This window comes from Anopheles funestus, chromosome 3RL (assembly GCF_943734845.2).
Source record: "Anopheles funestus chromosome 3RL, idAnoFuneDA-416_04, whole genome shotgun sequence".
NCBI lineage: Eukaryota > Metazoa > Arthropoda > Insecta > Diptera > Culicidae > Anopheles > Anopheles funestus.
The window spans coordinates 2,297,743-2,316,799 of NC_064599.1; the positions used below are offsets into that span (position 1 = coordinate 2,297,743).

Consider the following 19,057-nt stretch of genomic DNA (forward strand, 5'->3'; position numbering starts at 1 on the left):
AGGGTTTTTTGTGGCCAAAAAAACGAGCACAAAACATCACTTTTTCACTTTCTCTGTATGTCCCGCTTGGGCCCATCAGTAAATGATTACGCCTCCGTAAAAGTATGTGGAAAAAGTATGCAAATTTGTGTGTTGCGAAAAGCTTTTTCTTTATCGATTATTTTCCGATTCGTTGCTTTGTTGCATGATGTTTTACATACGGAGAACAATTCGGAAATTTTTCGTCGTGATCAGTATTCCTTTTTCTCATTTTCTTAAGTATGCTTTTATATTAACGTTATTTGTCATTTCAAGGAGTGTCTAGTGAAATATCATTCAAAAAATTGTTTCATTCAGAAAACCGCAGTTTGTCAGACATTTGGCTCAATGATTGCTCATCGTTGCTTTTAAATTTCCTTTCCACTGAAAACGACATAATTGAGCATTTGCTGGAAGGACATGAAACCTCGAAGCTGTTTGCGGAAAAAATAAGGAAAATTACACGAACCGCTTACTTAAAATCGTTTTTCCTGAACACCCAACAGTTTACGGGCTTTTTGGAGTCTTTTCCTTTCGTAGCTGATTTCCTTCCGAGCATCGTTCGAGCGGATCGTTTTGTGCGTTCCCTCTACATTGGGTGGTGGGAAAATTACCAGCTTTTCCACTAGAATTGACCGGTAGCTACCGAATGCTGTAGCGCCGCCAGAAATGGATGTTGCAAAAACTTGAACCGAGGCAGATGCTGAAGAAAAGTGTAAAGTTTGCTTCGCATTTTCATTACCTTTCGCTTTTCATTCCTTTTTTTGGCGTAACTTACTTTATCAGCAGTTCTAATCGAGAGGTAGTACGTGAAAAAGGTAGTTTGTGAAACCATTCCCCTCGCAAAACAGTGAAACATGGTTGGGACGCGAGCTTTGCGGATTTGTTTGCTCTGACAAATGAGTTCGTGGTAAACTGCTGCAGCGCTGGGTGCTTTGGTGCCGGTGGAGACCCCCGCGCACGAAGAAGGAGATTGGCTCAAGAGAATATGATAGCTGATTAACTGTGACGAGTTGTCGAGGCAACTGGAGAAGCTGGGGGTTGTTGTTTTATTTTCCAACTTTCCAACAGTATGATTAATCTGATCCGGGAGAAGCAGGATGGTATCGCACGGTTTACGTGTTTGAAGTTACTTGCAAACAAGCATTATATCGTGATTATATTTTCCGCGTATTCGGTACGTGATAAGCGCAGACTATCGGCAAAGAAAAGAAATCGAGTAAATCAATCCAATCGATACAGCTTCTGTGTCAGTAAGATAAATGAAGCTCGCGAACGAATTCTGTTTGTTGTCCTTTTCTATTTTCTCTCTCTTTTGAACAGTATTATTTTGCATTAAAACCTATGAAATGTGATACATCTTTACCTGATGTCTGTGAGTGAGTTACTCTTCAATTTATTTTCATCAGATTTGGGAATAAGAGGAATTATTTGGTTCCATATTTCATGTGGGATTTTCCATTGATTGGAAAGCGATTTATTTGCAGCTTAATTATGTTAAGTGTTTGAGGTATTATGCGATTCGAGAATATTGTATTTTACTCACAGGACTAATAGAGCAGAATGTCTAGAATTTGCATAACTTCAGGCGCATTTCACTTTCATCTTGAAAATGAGCAAACCTTAACTAGCGCAGTGATGTTCGGCAATTATGTGTTTCACCATTTCCTTCTTTTTATTAACACCTTTGTTTTTTTTGCACTCATCTCCCCTAACGGTACGGAGTATATTTTCATCTCCAAGATCTCCTTTACCACTTTCATGCATGTAACGTTAGGTCCCTTGTGTGTGTGGTCCCTTTTGCACATTATAATGTTGCTGTGTGTTAAGTGGCCAGCATAAGACGTGAGTTACTATACCGTTTGATGAGCGGACAAGTAGACAAGCGGAATGGTTTTATTCGTGGAGTCGTCGACCATGTCAGGACAACAGCCACAAAAAAAGAGGAGAGGAAAACTCCCATCGTTGTTGTGAGTAGTATTTCCTTCTCCTGAGGAAAAAAGCTTTTTTGTGTGCTGGCGAACAAAAAAAAAACCCCTCCCGAATGCTGCGCGCCCGAAAGGGAAGTGAACAATTTCTGTCACCCATCAGTGACTGACGAGCATGACATCCTCATCCTTGTATGGGGTTGTGTAGTGAGGGTTGAATACACACTGTTTTTTTATGTTGTTGCTGCCATTCCAAGAGTCGTTCCAAGAGCGCGACTAGATTGATGATGCGAACACCAACGTAGAAGTCTACCCATTTCCGCGAAGACATAGACGTGACGGCGGGTAATCTCTGGAGGGATTCCGGGCGAGTCTCCAATATCAACCCTCTGCTACCCTAACGGATGAGACATACGCGGGCGCAGGATATGTTGATACTAAGGTGTAGTAAGTGAGCAAATCACACCGCGATGAACATAAATCTCTGCCTCGTGCTGTGTGAGCCGGCCGACGACGGGTATCAAGTGTCGTCCTCCTGCAACCTGGGCGCTCGTTACTTTCTGGCGTGTGGGAACGCTTAAAACATTCGCAACACCATATCTTGGCAGGACTTTTGATGGCAAATGGTACAACACGGGAAGTGGATCATTTCGGGTTGCGGATAGAGGCACATGATTGTAGCCTTGTTCTTCATCCGGAGCTTGTAAGTCTTGTTTGGATGGGTTCATGAAAGCAAATTAAAGGAAGAAGAGACATGGGGTGGGTGGGTGGCTTTCGGTGCGATGTACAAGGCAGAGGAAACTCATCAGGATGTTGTTCTCAAGGTAAGCTACAGCCAGCTTTGTGGTCCGCATTTAGTCCTTTTCGACGTGTTCACTCTTCACAGCGAGGGATCAGCGCTGTGTGCAACATGTCAAGTACAGTTATGAGTTCCTTTTTTACCATAAAACCTTTTCTTCGTTCACCGCTGAATGATGAACTGAATGGTGCACTGGTAAACGTGTATGACCTTCCCATTATATGAAGTTGTTCGGTGTGTTAGTTCTAGTCTCTTTCGTTGATGATTCGGACATTAATATTGGAAGATTTTGGAACACAATTTCCATTCTATTCTAATAAAAACACTTATATGTTTTGAGCTATTTGTGGAGCAGTGTTTCTAGTCTAGGTATATTGAGTCATTACTCTAATTCCACTCGGTCACGAAAGCCGGCGACTTGAAACGTGCGTGTAGAATGCTCTGCTAATCGAGTGGAAAACATACCCACCACATGCTATGAACATAAAATCGCATAAAGTAAGTCGTCAGTAAGAACCGAAGTTCCGTCTTTCATAGCTCGTTGGTACAATTGTTCGTCTTTTTCGTTTTTTTTTGTGATGACGGAATTTATGGGCTTAACGAAGTTATTTCATTCACCCAGCGAACGTCTCACGCCATACACCTTCCTGAGAACCTTCGTTTTGCGCGCAGCAATTTTCGTTTGCCCACGTGAACGCTGATCAAATGAGACCACTCATCGGGCACGCGACAACTCGTCCGACGCAAGATGATGAAAACGGAGGTGTGCCGTTGGAAAGGAGTGGAGTGAGTCGCCATTGATGTCTCGGCTGATGCCGGATGTTAAAATTATGTCTCACATAAACTCGCACTTTGGCACCGGGAAGCCCGTTAACGACAAACGTGGTTAAAAGTGATGACGCTTCGCCAATCGAGGAGGACGTTTGGACCAACTTTGATGGAGGCACAGGCCGTCATCAATTAGACTCGATTATCCTTAGCACAGACAGAATCGGACTTGGTCGGACGATGGCCACTCAGCCGAGTTTCACCTAAAACAGTGTTGCCAATTTTCAGTAGTGCGACAACACTAAGTACTCCAAGAATGATGAGATGATTTTAAAATACCCAAGAATAACTTAGGTATTAACATCATAACTTTTCGAGCAGACGGTTTCCACTCCTGTAAGTGACATTTTGAAGTGTCGGCACTGCTTACGAGACATATTACCATAGGGTGGGACACAGCTAGTGTGGTGTGACTCCAATGAAAATTCCTCGGTCAATTAGTAGCGACCATTGCCGGTGAATAGTATTGCTAACTTCGTTTCACTGTCATCGCCCAAAGTTGAAACTGCACTCACGTACACTAAACGACAAACTGTACCAGAAAACCATCTTTTGAAGCACAAAACACACCACAAAGGAGCGAGAGACTGGCCGACCGTTTTCGGTTTGGATTTGCCGGCAATCATCTTGGGCCAGTTTGTCGACGGTAATTTGTTGCAATAAAGTACAATTAGCGTGACATTTCGCAATGTCGGACCCATTACGAGTTTCTTGGACGAGTACGACGATGTGATGGTGATGCTGATGCTACGGAGACGTTAGGTTACGGGGTCATGTGTCGACTCGAATTAAGATGAAGTCGCGTGTCTCGGCCGTATATCGATTTTATGCGGGTGTTTTTAAATATAATTTTTGATGACATTAATGTGCATTTATTTGCTTCTTCAAGCCCAATAAACAACAAAAATGTATTGTGTGACAAACAATTGTTACTAATTTTGTTAGTAAAATACCCTTGAATGCCAACGGAAATGTCTGGTTTACAACACAAACAAAACACAAAAATAAACTTTGAATAAATCATAACCATGTCTAGGTCTAGGTTGCTCTCCAAGATGATCAACCCATGCATTTTGCAAACCTTTTAATAACCAATTAAAAATTCATTCACGCCTTCTCGTTCTCGTGTTGTGTATGTCGCGTCGGTTACGAGATAGTGGTGGTGGGTGCATGATGCCCTCTTACCGTCTAGGATTTCTGCTCCATTGTTTGCTAAAGAGCTCCACCCAGGTTTGTTTTTGGGGCAGGTAAGGTCAATTAGTGAAAAGTAGAATTACATGCAAAACTTTGTGTCAGTTTGTGATACGACCAACAAGGTGTGTGTTGTGTCACAGTTTTCTGACGGTGACGATTGAATTCTTAGAGGAAAATTATTTTCAATAATTGCTAGAATTTGATGATAATTGCTTCACATGGGATTAAATTGTAAAACTTGCAAAACCACCTGCTTGTACATGCACGACTCCATTAACTATTTTCTTTCAATTATATGTTATATCCACAACCATCTGTCCAAACAGCAGATACCCAAGTCATTGAGCCATTTGTTGGTTTTTGCCAAACTGGCGCAGCATCGTATTATACACGTTAAATATGTGCATAATAAATGTACAAAGCAAAAAAAACACCTCCCGAGGCAGTTGCGGTTCCTCGGTATCCGCCGAAGCGTAATGGCAATGTTGATCCAAATTCTATCCAGAGCGAGGTGTTCACTCTGCTGAAGGTCGTAGCTTCTAGCAGTTTGTTCGTAAGTAACAATTAGGGGGTTTTGCCCTTCGAAGAGTTGTGTTCTGTTGTGATAAGACATGAGTTTTCTCCAGAAAATTATGCTCCCAGTTGAACCCCAAGTTGAGGGATAGAATAGAATATCTAAGCAGCATGCTAAAGTGATGGATATTTTCCATTGAACTAAGTTATATCAGTTTCTGCCAGTTTTTTCTCCCTGCGGATGGTAAAGTAGATAATTTATCTACGGCGAATATATTGCAGCAGTTGAGCGAATTAAAACTAGCTTAAAAATAATGACCCGTGAGATATATTTAAATTTATAATAGGAATTATTCTCATACACCATTCAACGCATTGGAAAATTCTTTTCTCAGCAGCAAATATTTTTATCTTTCATTTTCACGATCACCAACTTGATTTGATCTTGATCTTCGCTGTGTCCTCCTACCTAAAACCCCGTGGAGTTGGATTATATCTGATTTCAGTTTTTTAGTCCTCATCCCCCACTCTGGACGATATTTATTTTTTCCCCCACTTTCCACTCGGTCGGAAAACCCTCGGTTCTTGTCCAGCAAAAAAATCATTTTCTGGTGGTTCGAAAGAATGGTTTGTCTGTGTTGGTGTGGTGTAATGTAAGATGCCCGTAGGTGGCGGCTTTTTGCTACTAATGAATCTGCCGCAGCGCGTGTACCTTTTGGGCGTCTCATATTTTCTCGCTGTGTTGTGTGTGTTTTTTCATTGTATTTTCCTTTTGCTATTTCTCGCTACCGCCCAAAACACCCGTGTGCGCTTCATTATGCATTTAATTTATGCATGTGTTAAAAGAAAAGCAACATCCCACAAGACACAGAGTATGCGAAGGGTGGTCCACCATCGTGTTTTGCCGGCGGTTTTATCAGCAACCGACCAGCGCCATTTTGCAACGTACACACGAAGCGGATTGAATTATTAAAGGCATGCTTTATTGCGTTTTCTTTTCGCGCCGTGTGGGGTGTTCCAGCTGTGAGTGTATGCTGGGGTGATTTTTGTGCCAGTGTGTGTATTGGTCGGTTTCGCACGGTTTGTTTTCGATACCGCGTTTTTGCATTCCATCGTGTGGGGCTTCTTTTCCTCTGCGTTGGAAAAAGTCGTCTCTCCCGGGGTGCTTCCACGTATTGGAGCAATTTTCCGTTCGGGTTCGTTTTCAGTTGTATGTTTTGCTTCTTCCAATAACTCTTCACTGTGCTCCCCACACACCACACACACACACGTGCAAAAAGAGTAGGAAAACCACGCGTATTCTGCTGCAGTACCGCAAGAGCTTCTTTTCCCACACACCACCGTCGCTGCTGCCCTCGTTTGTTTGGGCTTTCTCCTACGGGGTTTGTGGTTTTTCATTTTGCTGCAAACATTTCCCATCGCAGCAAGAGCATATCTCCTTTGGCTGGGGTTGGTAAGGTCAACAGCAGTTACTGGTCGAATGGATTCATATGTAAACCGACGCTATAGTACATGCTGTTTGGCGGTGTTTTGCTGCACTGTTGCAGTTGTTGCATGGCTGTGTGAGGAGTTGTTTTCTTCTCCGATGCGTCCTATTATGTTTGGAACTGAACAGTCATGAGGTTAGGGTGGATGTTTGTGGCAGGTCTGCAATGTCTTTAATGCGATTCTTCTGGGGCGATTAGTACTTTCCTTTGATCTATATGTAATGGTTGTTTTGGTATGTCTGTACCAAATGTTCTGTAAAAAAGAGAATTTTTATATTCTTTCTTGAGAGAACTAAATATTATTTAAGTTTTTTTCCTTTGCTGCAATGAAACAAAATTATTCAAGTAAAGAAAACGGGTAGAAGAATATTTTATTAACACTAAAACTACCTGTCCAGTCATTTTGACTGGAACGCTTCATTTTCATCACATTATTTTATGGGGTTAAACAATCCTAAGGTAGTTGAAACATGAGTTTTAAATATATATTCTCTAGTACGATGTACAATAAACAATAAAATATACTCCAACTCTTCGAAATTACTTCTAAATCAACCACTAATGAAAAACGCTTAAAACGCTTAGTAGTTCTAGTGTTAAAGTTACTCTGCTTCTTCGTTAGTGCAAGTTTTATTATTTCCCCATTTTCTAAACAAAACAAAATTATTCGAAACACAAATAAAATAAAATTCCAATCAGATAAAATAATGATGTATTAATGAATTTTATCCACTAATAAATAAATCAAACGGCAAAACGACAAAACAAACTAATCAACCATAGCGACAAGCAAATGACAGGGTGATTAGGAAATTTATATACCAAATGAAGTAAAAGAGAAATAAAATGTAGAAGAAAAAAAACTTGAAACGTACGACAACCGAATGTCTTTGTTTGTGTGAACCAATTTTAAATTCAAACCACTACTTCTCTACCTCATCGCTGTTTCCTATGTTCCGGTCCCCCTTTGGACGAAATATTCAATACTCTTCTACTGATCTGTTTTACTCTAAGCTGTTGGGAAAGCTGTTGGTTTCCCTGTTGATAGGAATGTGCGCCATTTTTCATGGAAATCCAATTCAATCCCGGCGCCGAAATGAATAAAGATCCTGTCGGTGGATTTAAATGATTTAACCATCGTTTGTGCTGCCGTCTGCGTGGTGCCGCCAAGGTTCGAGGGAAATTCGAGTTCCACCTACCCTAAGGAGCGTTGGAGACTAAGTGCGATTTTATCTCAGTCCCATTTGGCCATCCATCACGGTCGAAGGTACAAGCGCACTGTTTAGCTTACGCGGACGAGAGTTTTCATCGGCTTGACGGGTATCCGTCATTTATTACGCTTCCGGGTGACATTTGCTCGGAATGTCCTGGACCGTTCTGTGTGAGGTTGGAATGGTGTCCTGTTGCTTTGTTGCTTCTCCTTGATATGGTGCTGGGCAATCAGTTGGAAAACAACGACCTCTCTCCACCTTTCCCAGCAGGAACAGCTTTTATTTTGGAGCAAAGTGTACTTCCATTCCTCGGGAACGTTTTCGGCAAACGTTTAAAAGTTCGATGTCCAACAGGGACGATGAGATAGATTGGTTTTTGACCCTATGATGTGAATGGTTTCTTTTTTTATGTTGTTTTTTTATTGGAGCAAAGCTAAACTTAGGGCTCAGCATGAACTTTAGCGAAAACAAATGGAGGAAAAATAGATTTCAGCTCCAATGTCGTGGATGTGCAAAAACAAATGTCGAAATCAAACCTTTCTTTTTGTCATAAGAAGTATCTAAATGTTACAAAAATACATCAATTTTAAAAAGGTTTTTTTATGCCTTCCGAAGTAGTATCATATGAGATTGAATCATTTTGTTGTTGTTGAAAGAACAGTAACAGTGCTAGGTCGGTAGATGGAAGATGTCATTTTCCGCTATCGTATTACCTCATCTTATTAAGGTTAATTTTCCGGCTCGTTGAAGAGTGGCTGAAGCGCGCTGTTCGCCGACGTCTCTCTGAACCACCGAACGATTTATGAATAATTCAATTAATATCAGCATTGTACGTGGAACGAAAGCTGCCAAGCTTTTGGGAAGGTTTCCCAAACTGACTTTCCGCACGGTACTTTACATATCGAATGCAACCCATCCTGATGCTTCGTTCCTAGAATTCCAATGTGGTAATTTTTGGGTGAGGAAAGCGCTGGGATTTCGCGGAAAAAATGAGTCCCTTTTGCTTGGTAATTCTACTGAATTTGATAAGTATTATTTAATATATTTTCTGAAGTAAAAATACTCATTCAACTCAAGTAAGCATTCTTCTCAACACAACACGCGTTTATCTTTCAGTACAGAAATATCAACTGGAAAAGTATTTTCCGACCAGTTGAAAAGTTTTGGTGTGCGTGCCTTGGTTGAATTGAACTTCTGCCAACAGATGAGATTAAGGCTACTTTCAGAAATACTTTCTGCGCATAACGGTGCCTTTCACTGCAGAATGGCTGCAGTGTGACATGGAAGATAAAATAGCCCAATATAATCCATCACACAAATCGTCTTTCATCAAAAATTGTTCCACTGTGAATGATACGGTGGAGTTGGATAAAGCAGTTCCAGAAGAGTTTGACATTTTGCCAAAAAGGTGTTCATCCTTCGATACATAACACGTAGACGTGCTCGTTTTATAGACAACGACAATTGAGGGGACATTGAGATATTTTATCTCTCTCTCTACCGCTGGAATTCTCATGTACAAAACCTTTGATTTTCCATAGATAGAATCTCGGAATCTCCGAAGACGTTGGCTTTTTGGAGAAGTACATCGTATCTTCATTAGAAGTCGTCTTTTTTGGCTTCCAGTATGCTAGTTATAGAACTAGTGACAAAAAGCCAAGTATAGAACACACAATTGTCAAGACCAAATTGCAAGACATAAAAAGTGAAGTTTTTAGTTATCTGATGCTTACCAAACCCTAAGCTATATAATCAATTTTCTGTGCTCTGCAACCACTGGCAAAGATACAGACGAATGGCATGATGAGCTGTGCGAGATAGTCGTCGTTTGTTACGAAAGCATTTATCTATAGCACTTAGACCACAGTTTGTGTCATCATCAGGGGCCGGATTTGTCTTTATTGTCTTGATAAGAGAACCTCGAGGAAGAATGATCTCGATTCAGTCATCTTAAATTCGATGTTATTCGATGACAAGAGGGAAGACAGTGAGCTTATTGTCTCCTTTCTTTGTGGTGTCTTTTGCGATAGGATAAAGTTTGATTTAATATTAAGGCACAAATAATTAATTTGCATTGAAATTGAAGTCTAACCTAGTGGAAAATAATAGTTTGATATCTTACTTCTCATTAGCATTGCTGAATTAATTGTATATTTTACATCAAAATTCAGCTTTCATCCGATACTGGATGTATATTTTGGATATCCTCAAGAATATTTTTTTGAAGTAATTAATGTCTAATCTAAAAGATTATTCATCGGTATCTTTATTTAAAACACATTTTCCCCGCTTATCCCTTAGCTTATCAAAAAGAGAGATAGCTACAGTTAGTTCTTTTGAAACTGGCAACCATTAGCAAGAAAAGAGATTTACTAACGGGTATGTAGGCTTTTGCAGAGAAAAGCCCAAACGACATTTTAATAATGCGCCGTTAAGACCGAAGTGTGGATATAATGGAGGAAAGATTCCCCCAAAACGGTGTAAAGGATAATGCGTAAAAAATAACACACAACACGATTGGGATGGGTAAAGGATACTCTGTAGGGGGAGATATAAAGGTAAACAATAGGTTTTATTGAAGTATGGGATGCTTCTTGCTATTCTTCGATTTGTGGAACTATGAATCAGAGGAGGTGAAAATTTGTTTGAAACGTCTGTTGAATCGAGCTGATGTCTGGTTTTTGAGGCAGTTTAACGGACAAATATAATATGTTGGGAGGCTGCTAATGCTTCGTTTATTTACCGATTATCGTGACGATGGAAGTTGATTTTTGTGTTGAGATGCTGAATATGATTTTTCCATAATTTTGCTTCATATTTACTGTACAATTATTGTATTTAACTAATATTGTTTTTTCTTCTCTATTTTCTTTTAGGATCTTCGCAACATGATATGTCACTGTTACATCCCATAAAAGACTATAACGATAAAAGGAGAAGAAAAAAAACGCGGTACCACAGATGAGCTGTAATCGGTAGTAATTTGTCAGCTATTTTCTGCGACCGGTGGCACTTTCCCGATTTGATTTATACGCTACCGCATGGCGCCTGGCGACGCTAAGACGCTAAGAAGAGAAAGGAAACAAAAAAACCAGCATTACCACTTGCAATGTGAAGGAGGTACAGGTTTGGCTTGCGAGATACACAACTTCGACGGTAGCCAGTCAGCTGACAAGCGACCCGGGAGGTAGTGCGAGACAGGAAGCAACATAAAACATGCATAGAAAATGTCTGCCCACCGCGCAAATCGATGCTCCCCCCACCCCCGGGTGTTGGTTGCGATCGTAAATAAAACCCGCACGATCTACGAGTCCCAAGAGCAAAAGTGATAAAAAAAGGTCTGGGAAAAAATATAGACGGATGCCGCCAAAAGAAAACACACACACACACACACACCTGCGAAGGAAAATTATGCTACATTATGATCATGGAAGTTGCCAGCAAATGGTACGCAATGCTATGAAGAAAATTGAAAGTGAAACCAAGCAACATCGCTAAATTGCAGCCGCCGTCAGCAGCAACTCGCAAAGATCTCACGCGCGCACACAGCTAATGTCCGTTCGCTTATGGACGGGTGGAAAAACTCTCGCCAAAATGGCAACGTGCTATAATGTGTTTCGCACTCGTGTTTCCTTTACTCTATGGGAGGAAAAGCAACAAAAAAAAAGAAGGAACAAAATCACCGGAAATCATACTCTTACTATTGATGATCTTCTCTTTTCCCTGTTATTTTCAATCATTGAAATGATATGCTGCTTAAAATAAGAGCAACATACTGGACAAAAAGTAAATTTTTAAATCATAAGAGTGGCGAGCCACAATATCTTTTCTTTTCCCTGCGTTTGACCACACCCATGTACGTTCTTATAAATAAAATCATAAAATCTTCCGCTACATAAGAACCGTATTTAACATCAAAATATGTACTTAACTTTTTTTTACGACAATTTTCACATTTTTCTTTTAAAAAAGGCTTTCATTCTTACATAAAAAGATGGGTTTACGAATGTATATAATATAATAATTATAATTAGGTTATTTATTATGATAATTGGTAATCAGTTCTGAGGAATGCGATAGCTTGTTGGTTTAAGTAATTACCTAATTAGTTGAAATAAGAACTTCAAAGTATAGAGCATGCGAGTGTAGTATGTTATCTTTCCATTTATAGTGTACTAGATAGCTTAAGATAACAGACAAATCAAAACAGTGCACTAGATACGCAACACGTGCAGTTCATTGCTGCTCCTCCGCACTGCATTTAAGCACCATAAACACAGCAAATAATGGTGCAAAATGGGCGATACTGGTTAGTCGAACGGTCTCACCCTTTAGTTATGATTTACTGCTCTGCTGGAAGGAATCAATGTTTGTTTAATGTTACGTTTCCATCCTTAGTTCCCGGTCTCATCAGAAAAAACAAATCAGTGTTGGTGTCGAGCTCTGTACTAAACGGTCTTAAGTGTTAAGCGCGCGGGTGTGTGTAAATATTAGTGTGCGTGTGCAGTAAATGCATTCGATGCAGATGATCACACGAATGCTGTCAGTGGGGTCGCGATATTAGGGCGCAAGTGAAAAGGTTAGAGAGAAAAAAACGGGAAGAAGCGCTCTCGCAGGTTTAAACGGCACCCGACCGGAAGCGGAAAAGGTTGAAACGGGTTCGACATTTTGAGAGGAAATATCGCCAACATTCGATCTCAACCGGGCGACACACAGGAATCGGGTGACGAGGAGCTTGTGCCTCGCACCGGTCCCTGTGCCCAGCCCCGCACGACGTTGGCTGGTGGTGGTGGTGTAGGCGGAGGAACGCTGTTGGGCGGATATCCGGTCGGCAACATGTCGCTGAATGGGCGCGAGCTGGTGAAGCAGCCACAGCCGGCCGACTACAACCAGAGCGTGTTGACGATGCAGAAATCGGTCACCATCACGGTGACGCCGCAGCGCAGCAATTCGATGGATCTGCTCAACTTCGAGGAGAAGCGGCAGCTGATCGCGTCCTCCCTGTCGCTGTCGGACATACTGCATGTTAGCCCGGCCGCCGCACACGTTGCCAAGGAGGTTGCCGCCAGCACGGTGATTGGTAAGTTGCTGCGTGGCGGAATGCTGGGTGTCATAACCGCTGGAAGGAAATATCTGGAGGGCGGTTTTTTTTTCTTTTAATCGAAACTGTCAACCGTTTTACGTTAAGAATGTCTAAACATGTTCATGTCAAAGAGAGTGTTCTTATTAAATATTTTATTTTTATGTAAAACAAAACATTTCATTTCAATAAATCGTGTTTGGGGAGGCAATATTCAAAACTGTTTAAAAAGGAAAAAACGAACCACGTAACACGCAAATCGTCTCCATCATAAAATCATTAAATTACACAATCGACCGATCTTCGTTGTCGATCGGTTCCCCGCCCCGGTCCTGATGTTAGTATCAATTATCGGCCGGTGCTGTAACCTAAACATCTGCGACCACAGGTCGTGTTGTAAAGCGTACTCATTTCCTGCCCGATCTTAAGTAACATGCACGAGATCCCTAGCCAAAACCGACAAGATTTTGCGCGATTGTTCCGCCGGCATTTGGTACACACCGCCGGTAGTAGTTATTTTTCTGCAAAAGGTAAACATTACCTACTCATTATCGGTTGTGAAATATCGTTCCCAAAGCGGTAAAGTGCAAAGCGGCACGAGAGAAGGAAACGGAATGACGGAATGGTGCATCACGTTACGACAAAATCTGTTGGACTGTCGTGTCGTTTGCTGCTTTGAACCAATCATCAATTTAAGCATGATGCAACGTGCAACCTGTTTTTCATTCAAAATGGCGAATGTAGCGCTGTTTGCTCGTGTAACTAAGCAGTAGCTTAACAAGAGCTTAACAAGAGAAATTTATTAGATTTTGACGAATAAATATAAAACTTAACAAGATTGATATTTTTTGTTATGAAAAATTATAATAATACTCCAGAATATCAGAAGATCCGGTAGAATATCGGCTTTGTCAGCGATAATGAAATTAACACATTTGATTCCAAAAAATATTCACTGTTATTAGATTTTGGTGATAATGAAAGAGTCACGATTTTTGGCAATTTTTGGAGTTTTATTTGTAGTTTTACACCCCAAATTAAGTGCAAGTACTACCATTTTTGTTGTGCTATAAAAAAAACCCGCTAGACAGAAGAAAGCGCCACACTCGAGATAAGAAGCGGACGTACCGCATATGGAGGTCGAGTTTGATGTGTTTTGCTTCTTGTGCTAATCAAGTTGTGTTTTGTTTTTGGCAAATTTCTGTCGTTCGTTATCTGGAAACGATGTGGGGGACCCTATTGGTGGTTGTTTTTTCTGTGGTTAATAAATCAAAAAATGTGCAAACGAGCATAGAAATAAAATATTCTTTTCGTTTTCTTCTTCACTGACAACTAATTACTATTTCCATCGAATCCCGTTTGTTACGCTGTTTACCATTTTCGTATGATTGCAAATGCATTTCTGCTTACAAAAGGAAAGCAGTACAAGATTGTGCGTAGTAGATTGAATCTGTGTTCTTCGAAAAAAAAGTCAACAACGAGCACCGCGCTCTATCGTCTTCCTCGGGCGTTGATTGACAAGTTCCACTCCGTCAGCTTCGTTCACGCGCAACAAACAACCAGAACGACCGCCGCCATGTGACGCATAGCTTTAATCATGCGTAACGAATAATGTATTGGCGCTTTGGAATGCGAACTGTGGGCGAACTTGTGACGCGAAACGTTCACGGGTTTGCTAGCAAGTGGAACACACCTGAGAATACATTCGTTGCATAATGATGGAAAAAACAATTTTTCTCTTTGTGTGTTAAACGCGTGTGATACAAAACGTAAGATGTAGGTGCTTCATCTGCTTTTACAGCTTTGGTGGTGCGATTTGTAGCAAAATCATAACAACCACATTACCGTATGCGACGTGATTCTAGCGCCATGGCATGTAAGAATGTAACATCTTATTAATTGAAAAGACAAATATTCGCAGCCATTGGCACACGTAAAAATCGGCACTAAGGGTTGTTGACAATGTCCAATCGATCAACGAAGAGATTAGGTAAATGTTTGATTTTTTTATATATTTTCAATTACGATTGGTTTGTTAGATCGTAGTTCGTTTGAAGGTAAATCCTCTTTTAATATTACCTCATGCAACTGATCATGCAATTGACAGTGGCGGATCAAGCTTCTCGAAGGCTCTAAGCGGAATGGTAATTGCAGCCCCAAAACTAAAGAGAGTTGCACTGTCGATGAACTTAAATCAATCATAATTTAAAGAATTTTTTTTCTTATTTTTTCTTTTTTTTCTTTTTAAAGCATGATTTGAGTGAAAAGCATCTTATTTCAACCAATTGGCATTAAAATAAATCAATTTATAAAATTTTGCTAAATTTCCCAAAAAAACACTATACTCATTAAATCAAGGATTATTTTGTTTATATCTGTTTTGTTATGGACATTTGTTTTTTTTTCTCCTTGTCTAAAACATTATTATTTCCCAAGAATTTCTTTAAATTGAACATGAATTTCGAAAACGATTCAGTTTACCCTTTACACCTTCCCAAAGGTTTATCTGTTTTTGATGCAAATTGCAAAATTGATAAACCCTTTGCCACACTTGCTCTAACTCAGCTGCTGCCGTGGAAGGAGGAATTACGGCAAGATTCTATTTTAAGAGCGCATGCATTTATGATGATGATGGCGTTGATGCAGTAATGCATTGGATGTTGGGATTTTTTTCTGCTTCTTCTATCATGTACGGTAATGTTTTCCGACTCAATTGAACGCTCTTCCGTCTGTTTGCTGTTCCCTCGCCTTCGAATGCTTATGGTCACGGACGCGTAAGTACTTGCAAAGTTCTCTATCGAACAAACAACGCAGGTACGGGGATTTGTACAGTAAGTCATCCCTCTCTACCGAACCGATATGTGCGATTGAATGCATCCCTAAAAGCTTTTCCGTTAAATTGTGAAGTGAAAAAAAAACATCCAACAGCAAATACATTAATGAGTTTTTAAATAGGGAATTTACAATTCGAAGAGTGACCTGTTTTACTTCATTTTTTTTGTCAAAAAAATCTACAATGTGTTCAAGTTGGACGTTAGTTTCATAACTTCAGAACGTGTGTTTTAGAATTAAAATATTTGTTTTATAACTATCACATACTTCGGCCATGCTCCTTTAATTATTTCGAAAAATGTAATTTAAGTCAACAACCCCGACCGCGGTACAATAGCAAAGACCGAGCTTAGTGCGTCTGGTGGGAATTAGCCATCGTTAATTAACTTTCCTTTTGCAGCACCATCATGGTTACCGGCTTGTTTGGAAGCGGAAGGAAATATAATTCGATTGATTTTCCGCTATTGCTCTTACCCTCCCCAAAATAAGACGCGGGTGTAAAGCTAATAGCATCAACTGATGAGCAATATTAGCCACCAAAAGTACGCTTCCCCCCTAGAACGATCTTGTGGAGGACAATCAACGCTGCACGAAAAAAACGAAACTACCGACAGCGAAAGAAAATCTCGTTCCAGTAATCGGTCAGCAATCACGGCATATTGTGATTGTATGCGGGAGCCACTATAATAAAGCTTTTGAGTCGGTTTGGCGTCGAGAGTGGGGTTCGGCCATCAACGTGCTTTTTTTTCGCAAGGACATCGCTCTCTTTTTTCCTTCTCTTAAGCTTTTATTTCTCTTTACTCAACGGGAGATCACTTACCCTCCCTTACCAGGGCGGAGGGTGAGATTGTTAAGCATACTCGTTCGTGGAATGCTTCAACACGGGCACGACGGGGACCCCACATACATCTCGACGACCATGAAGAATGACCAATGGGCACTGGAGGACGCTAAGGATCAATCAGAGGCAACGTTTTCAGTGGCATCGTCTATTGTGTACCGTCAAGAGATCATTCCCTTCCGAGTGAATAAGTACGATGGGCAGGTTAGACGAGAAAATGGCGTCTGCTATCGTTCATTCATACTGTCCTTTATAGCCCATTTATTATGCATGATTTCACCTTACCTTGTAAATATGGGACACTAAAGGTATTTAGGTTATCGCTGAAATGCTTTGTACTTCCAGAAGTTTGTCCAGACATGTTCGAAGTACGATGTGATAAATTTATTATTTTCATGTGGTTTGCTTTTTAATTAAAGCAACGAACATTCAATTAAGTAACGAAGAATGATATTTAAAATAAAATGTTTATCTTCACTCTATTAAATAATATTTTTACTTTCGTGGAAAAAAAACAAGTTCGATAAGTCTTTAACCTTTTCTCCGTTCATTCAGACGCAATCAATATCGATTGAATATCCACGACAGTATGTCTCTGTTTCTACATTCTCCTGTCCAATGGATCGAGGGAATATCCCGAATTATACACAAACACACACACGCAAGTACCAACAAAGCACATGGCATGCATCACCTACGCGTGTACACTTTTATCAGCTGCTTCCACTATCTGTCTATCTGTCCCAGCGACCATTACCGTACACGACGCCATGTCTGTCTCTATGGACGGTACGCTACTGGATGCGGCATTCGTGTGCGTTGGCAAAAATAGATCCACCCCGTAAGATTATGATTGATTGAGCTTAATTAATTGGAATTGGATAAATCGAGCGCGCCTTCTTGCGACGAGAGGGCCAACCCGAGGGCCAAATCGAGCGGACAATCACTATCGTCACTCACCGTTGCTAACGTATGGACCGATACGGGTTCTACATATCGATTATGGGGCGCCCCCGGGTGTAGAAAATGGATAATATCAGGGGGGGTGTATGGTGCAGTACTAAGTGGTGACAGAGCCATTGCCACCCATGCAACAGTGCATGGTGTTTTATCATTTTTTGTGGAGTTTTTTATTTATAGACCATCCAAATTTCTCTGAGGAAAAATATCACAATGTATTAAATGTTTTATCCTTGAAATAATTTATAAAATCGAGCTCTATAATAAAACTTCTAAAATGTTTGTGGTAGTAAAAAAATAGACTTAACCTTTGAACTCCTTTTGAATATTTTCACAAGAGGCATATTTCATTGGAACAACTTCCTTTTTGTCTCAAAAATAACCATCCTACAATTTTTTTCGTATGCAATAGTGATGGGCGCTCCGGAGTGCATCCACGGCTCCAGGCAAAAATCGAAGCGACCGAACCAACCGGGTTGGTTCCGACCCGGCGCCAATTTCGGGCTTTTTCCGCTGTCAGTTCCGGAGTCGGTTATGAAGTCGGTTCCGGAGTCGGTTTCAGATTTATTTTAAATTAATATTAAAAATTCCAATTGGTTTAAATAAGATTCTTTTCACTCAAATTATGCTTTGAATTGAAAAAAGAATAAAAAATACCAAAAAAATTTAAACAAAAATTTCAACTTGAAAATTTCATAAGGCTTACCCCTTACCATTTTTTGAGGAATTTAGAAAATTTTAAAAAATTGATGCATTTCAATGCGCATTTGTTGCAATAAGTTTTTTGCACTCAAATAATGCTTTAAATAAAGAAAAATCCGATTCCGGAGCTTGTTCCGGAGTCGGTTCCTGAGTCGGTTCCGGAGTCGGTTTCGAAGCCGGTTCCGGTGTCGGTTCTGAAGCCGATAACAGAGTCAGTTCTGGAACCGTCGGTTCGGAATCGGTTCCAGTTTCTGTGGAGCCGTTTTTCCCATCACTAACACGGAACACTGTGCCACTCGTACCATACGAATTGCTTTGATGCGACTCTACTAACGCACGTGTGTGTGACCCTCGAAGAAAATAATAAAAGCGAACATCTTTCCAATCACTTTATCTCACATTGGTCGTTATCGGAGATAGTTGCACATGACGGGGCGTGGACGTGATTGGATTTGTTTTTATGGTTTATGTTTTCATCGAACTCTCCCATCCGTTCCGTTAGTGTTTGTTCGAACGTGTGTTCGCATCACAGCAGCGTCCAGCATATATCGTCGTGCATCCTTGGGGGGTCGTCGTTTGATGTTACGTTCCACTGGAGGACGAAGCATTCCAGTGACGTAGACTTCTGCGAAGGGGTTGGTTACGATTTGTTAGGTACTGAGGA

The 19,057-nt window shown here is 40.6% G+C and overlaps 2 protein-coding genes across 5 annotated transcripts in view; one reads left to right on the plus strand and one right to left on the minus strand.

Annotated features, from left to right (window-relative positions):
• The window catches only part of LOC125771157 (protein yellow-like), a 486,298-nt gene that overhangs the window by 157,489 nt on the left and 309,752 nt on the right, over positions 1 to 19,057 (minus strand). The window lies entirely within an intron of this gene.
• LOC125771168 (protein bric-a-brac 1-like) overlaps positions 1 to 19,057 on the plus strand; it is a 75,653-nt gene that overhangs the window by 21,748 nt on the left and 34,848 nt on the right. The window contains exon 2 of the mRNA XM_049441558.1: positions 12,377 to 13,058. Coding sequence (XP_049297515.1) covers positions 12,815 to 13,058 — 244 coding nt within the window. The 5' untranslated portion in view covers positions 12,377 to 12,814. The remainder of the gene's footprint in view (positions 1 to 12,376; positions 13,059 to 19,057) is intronic.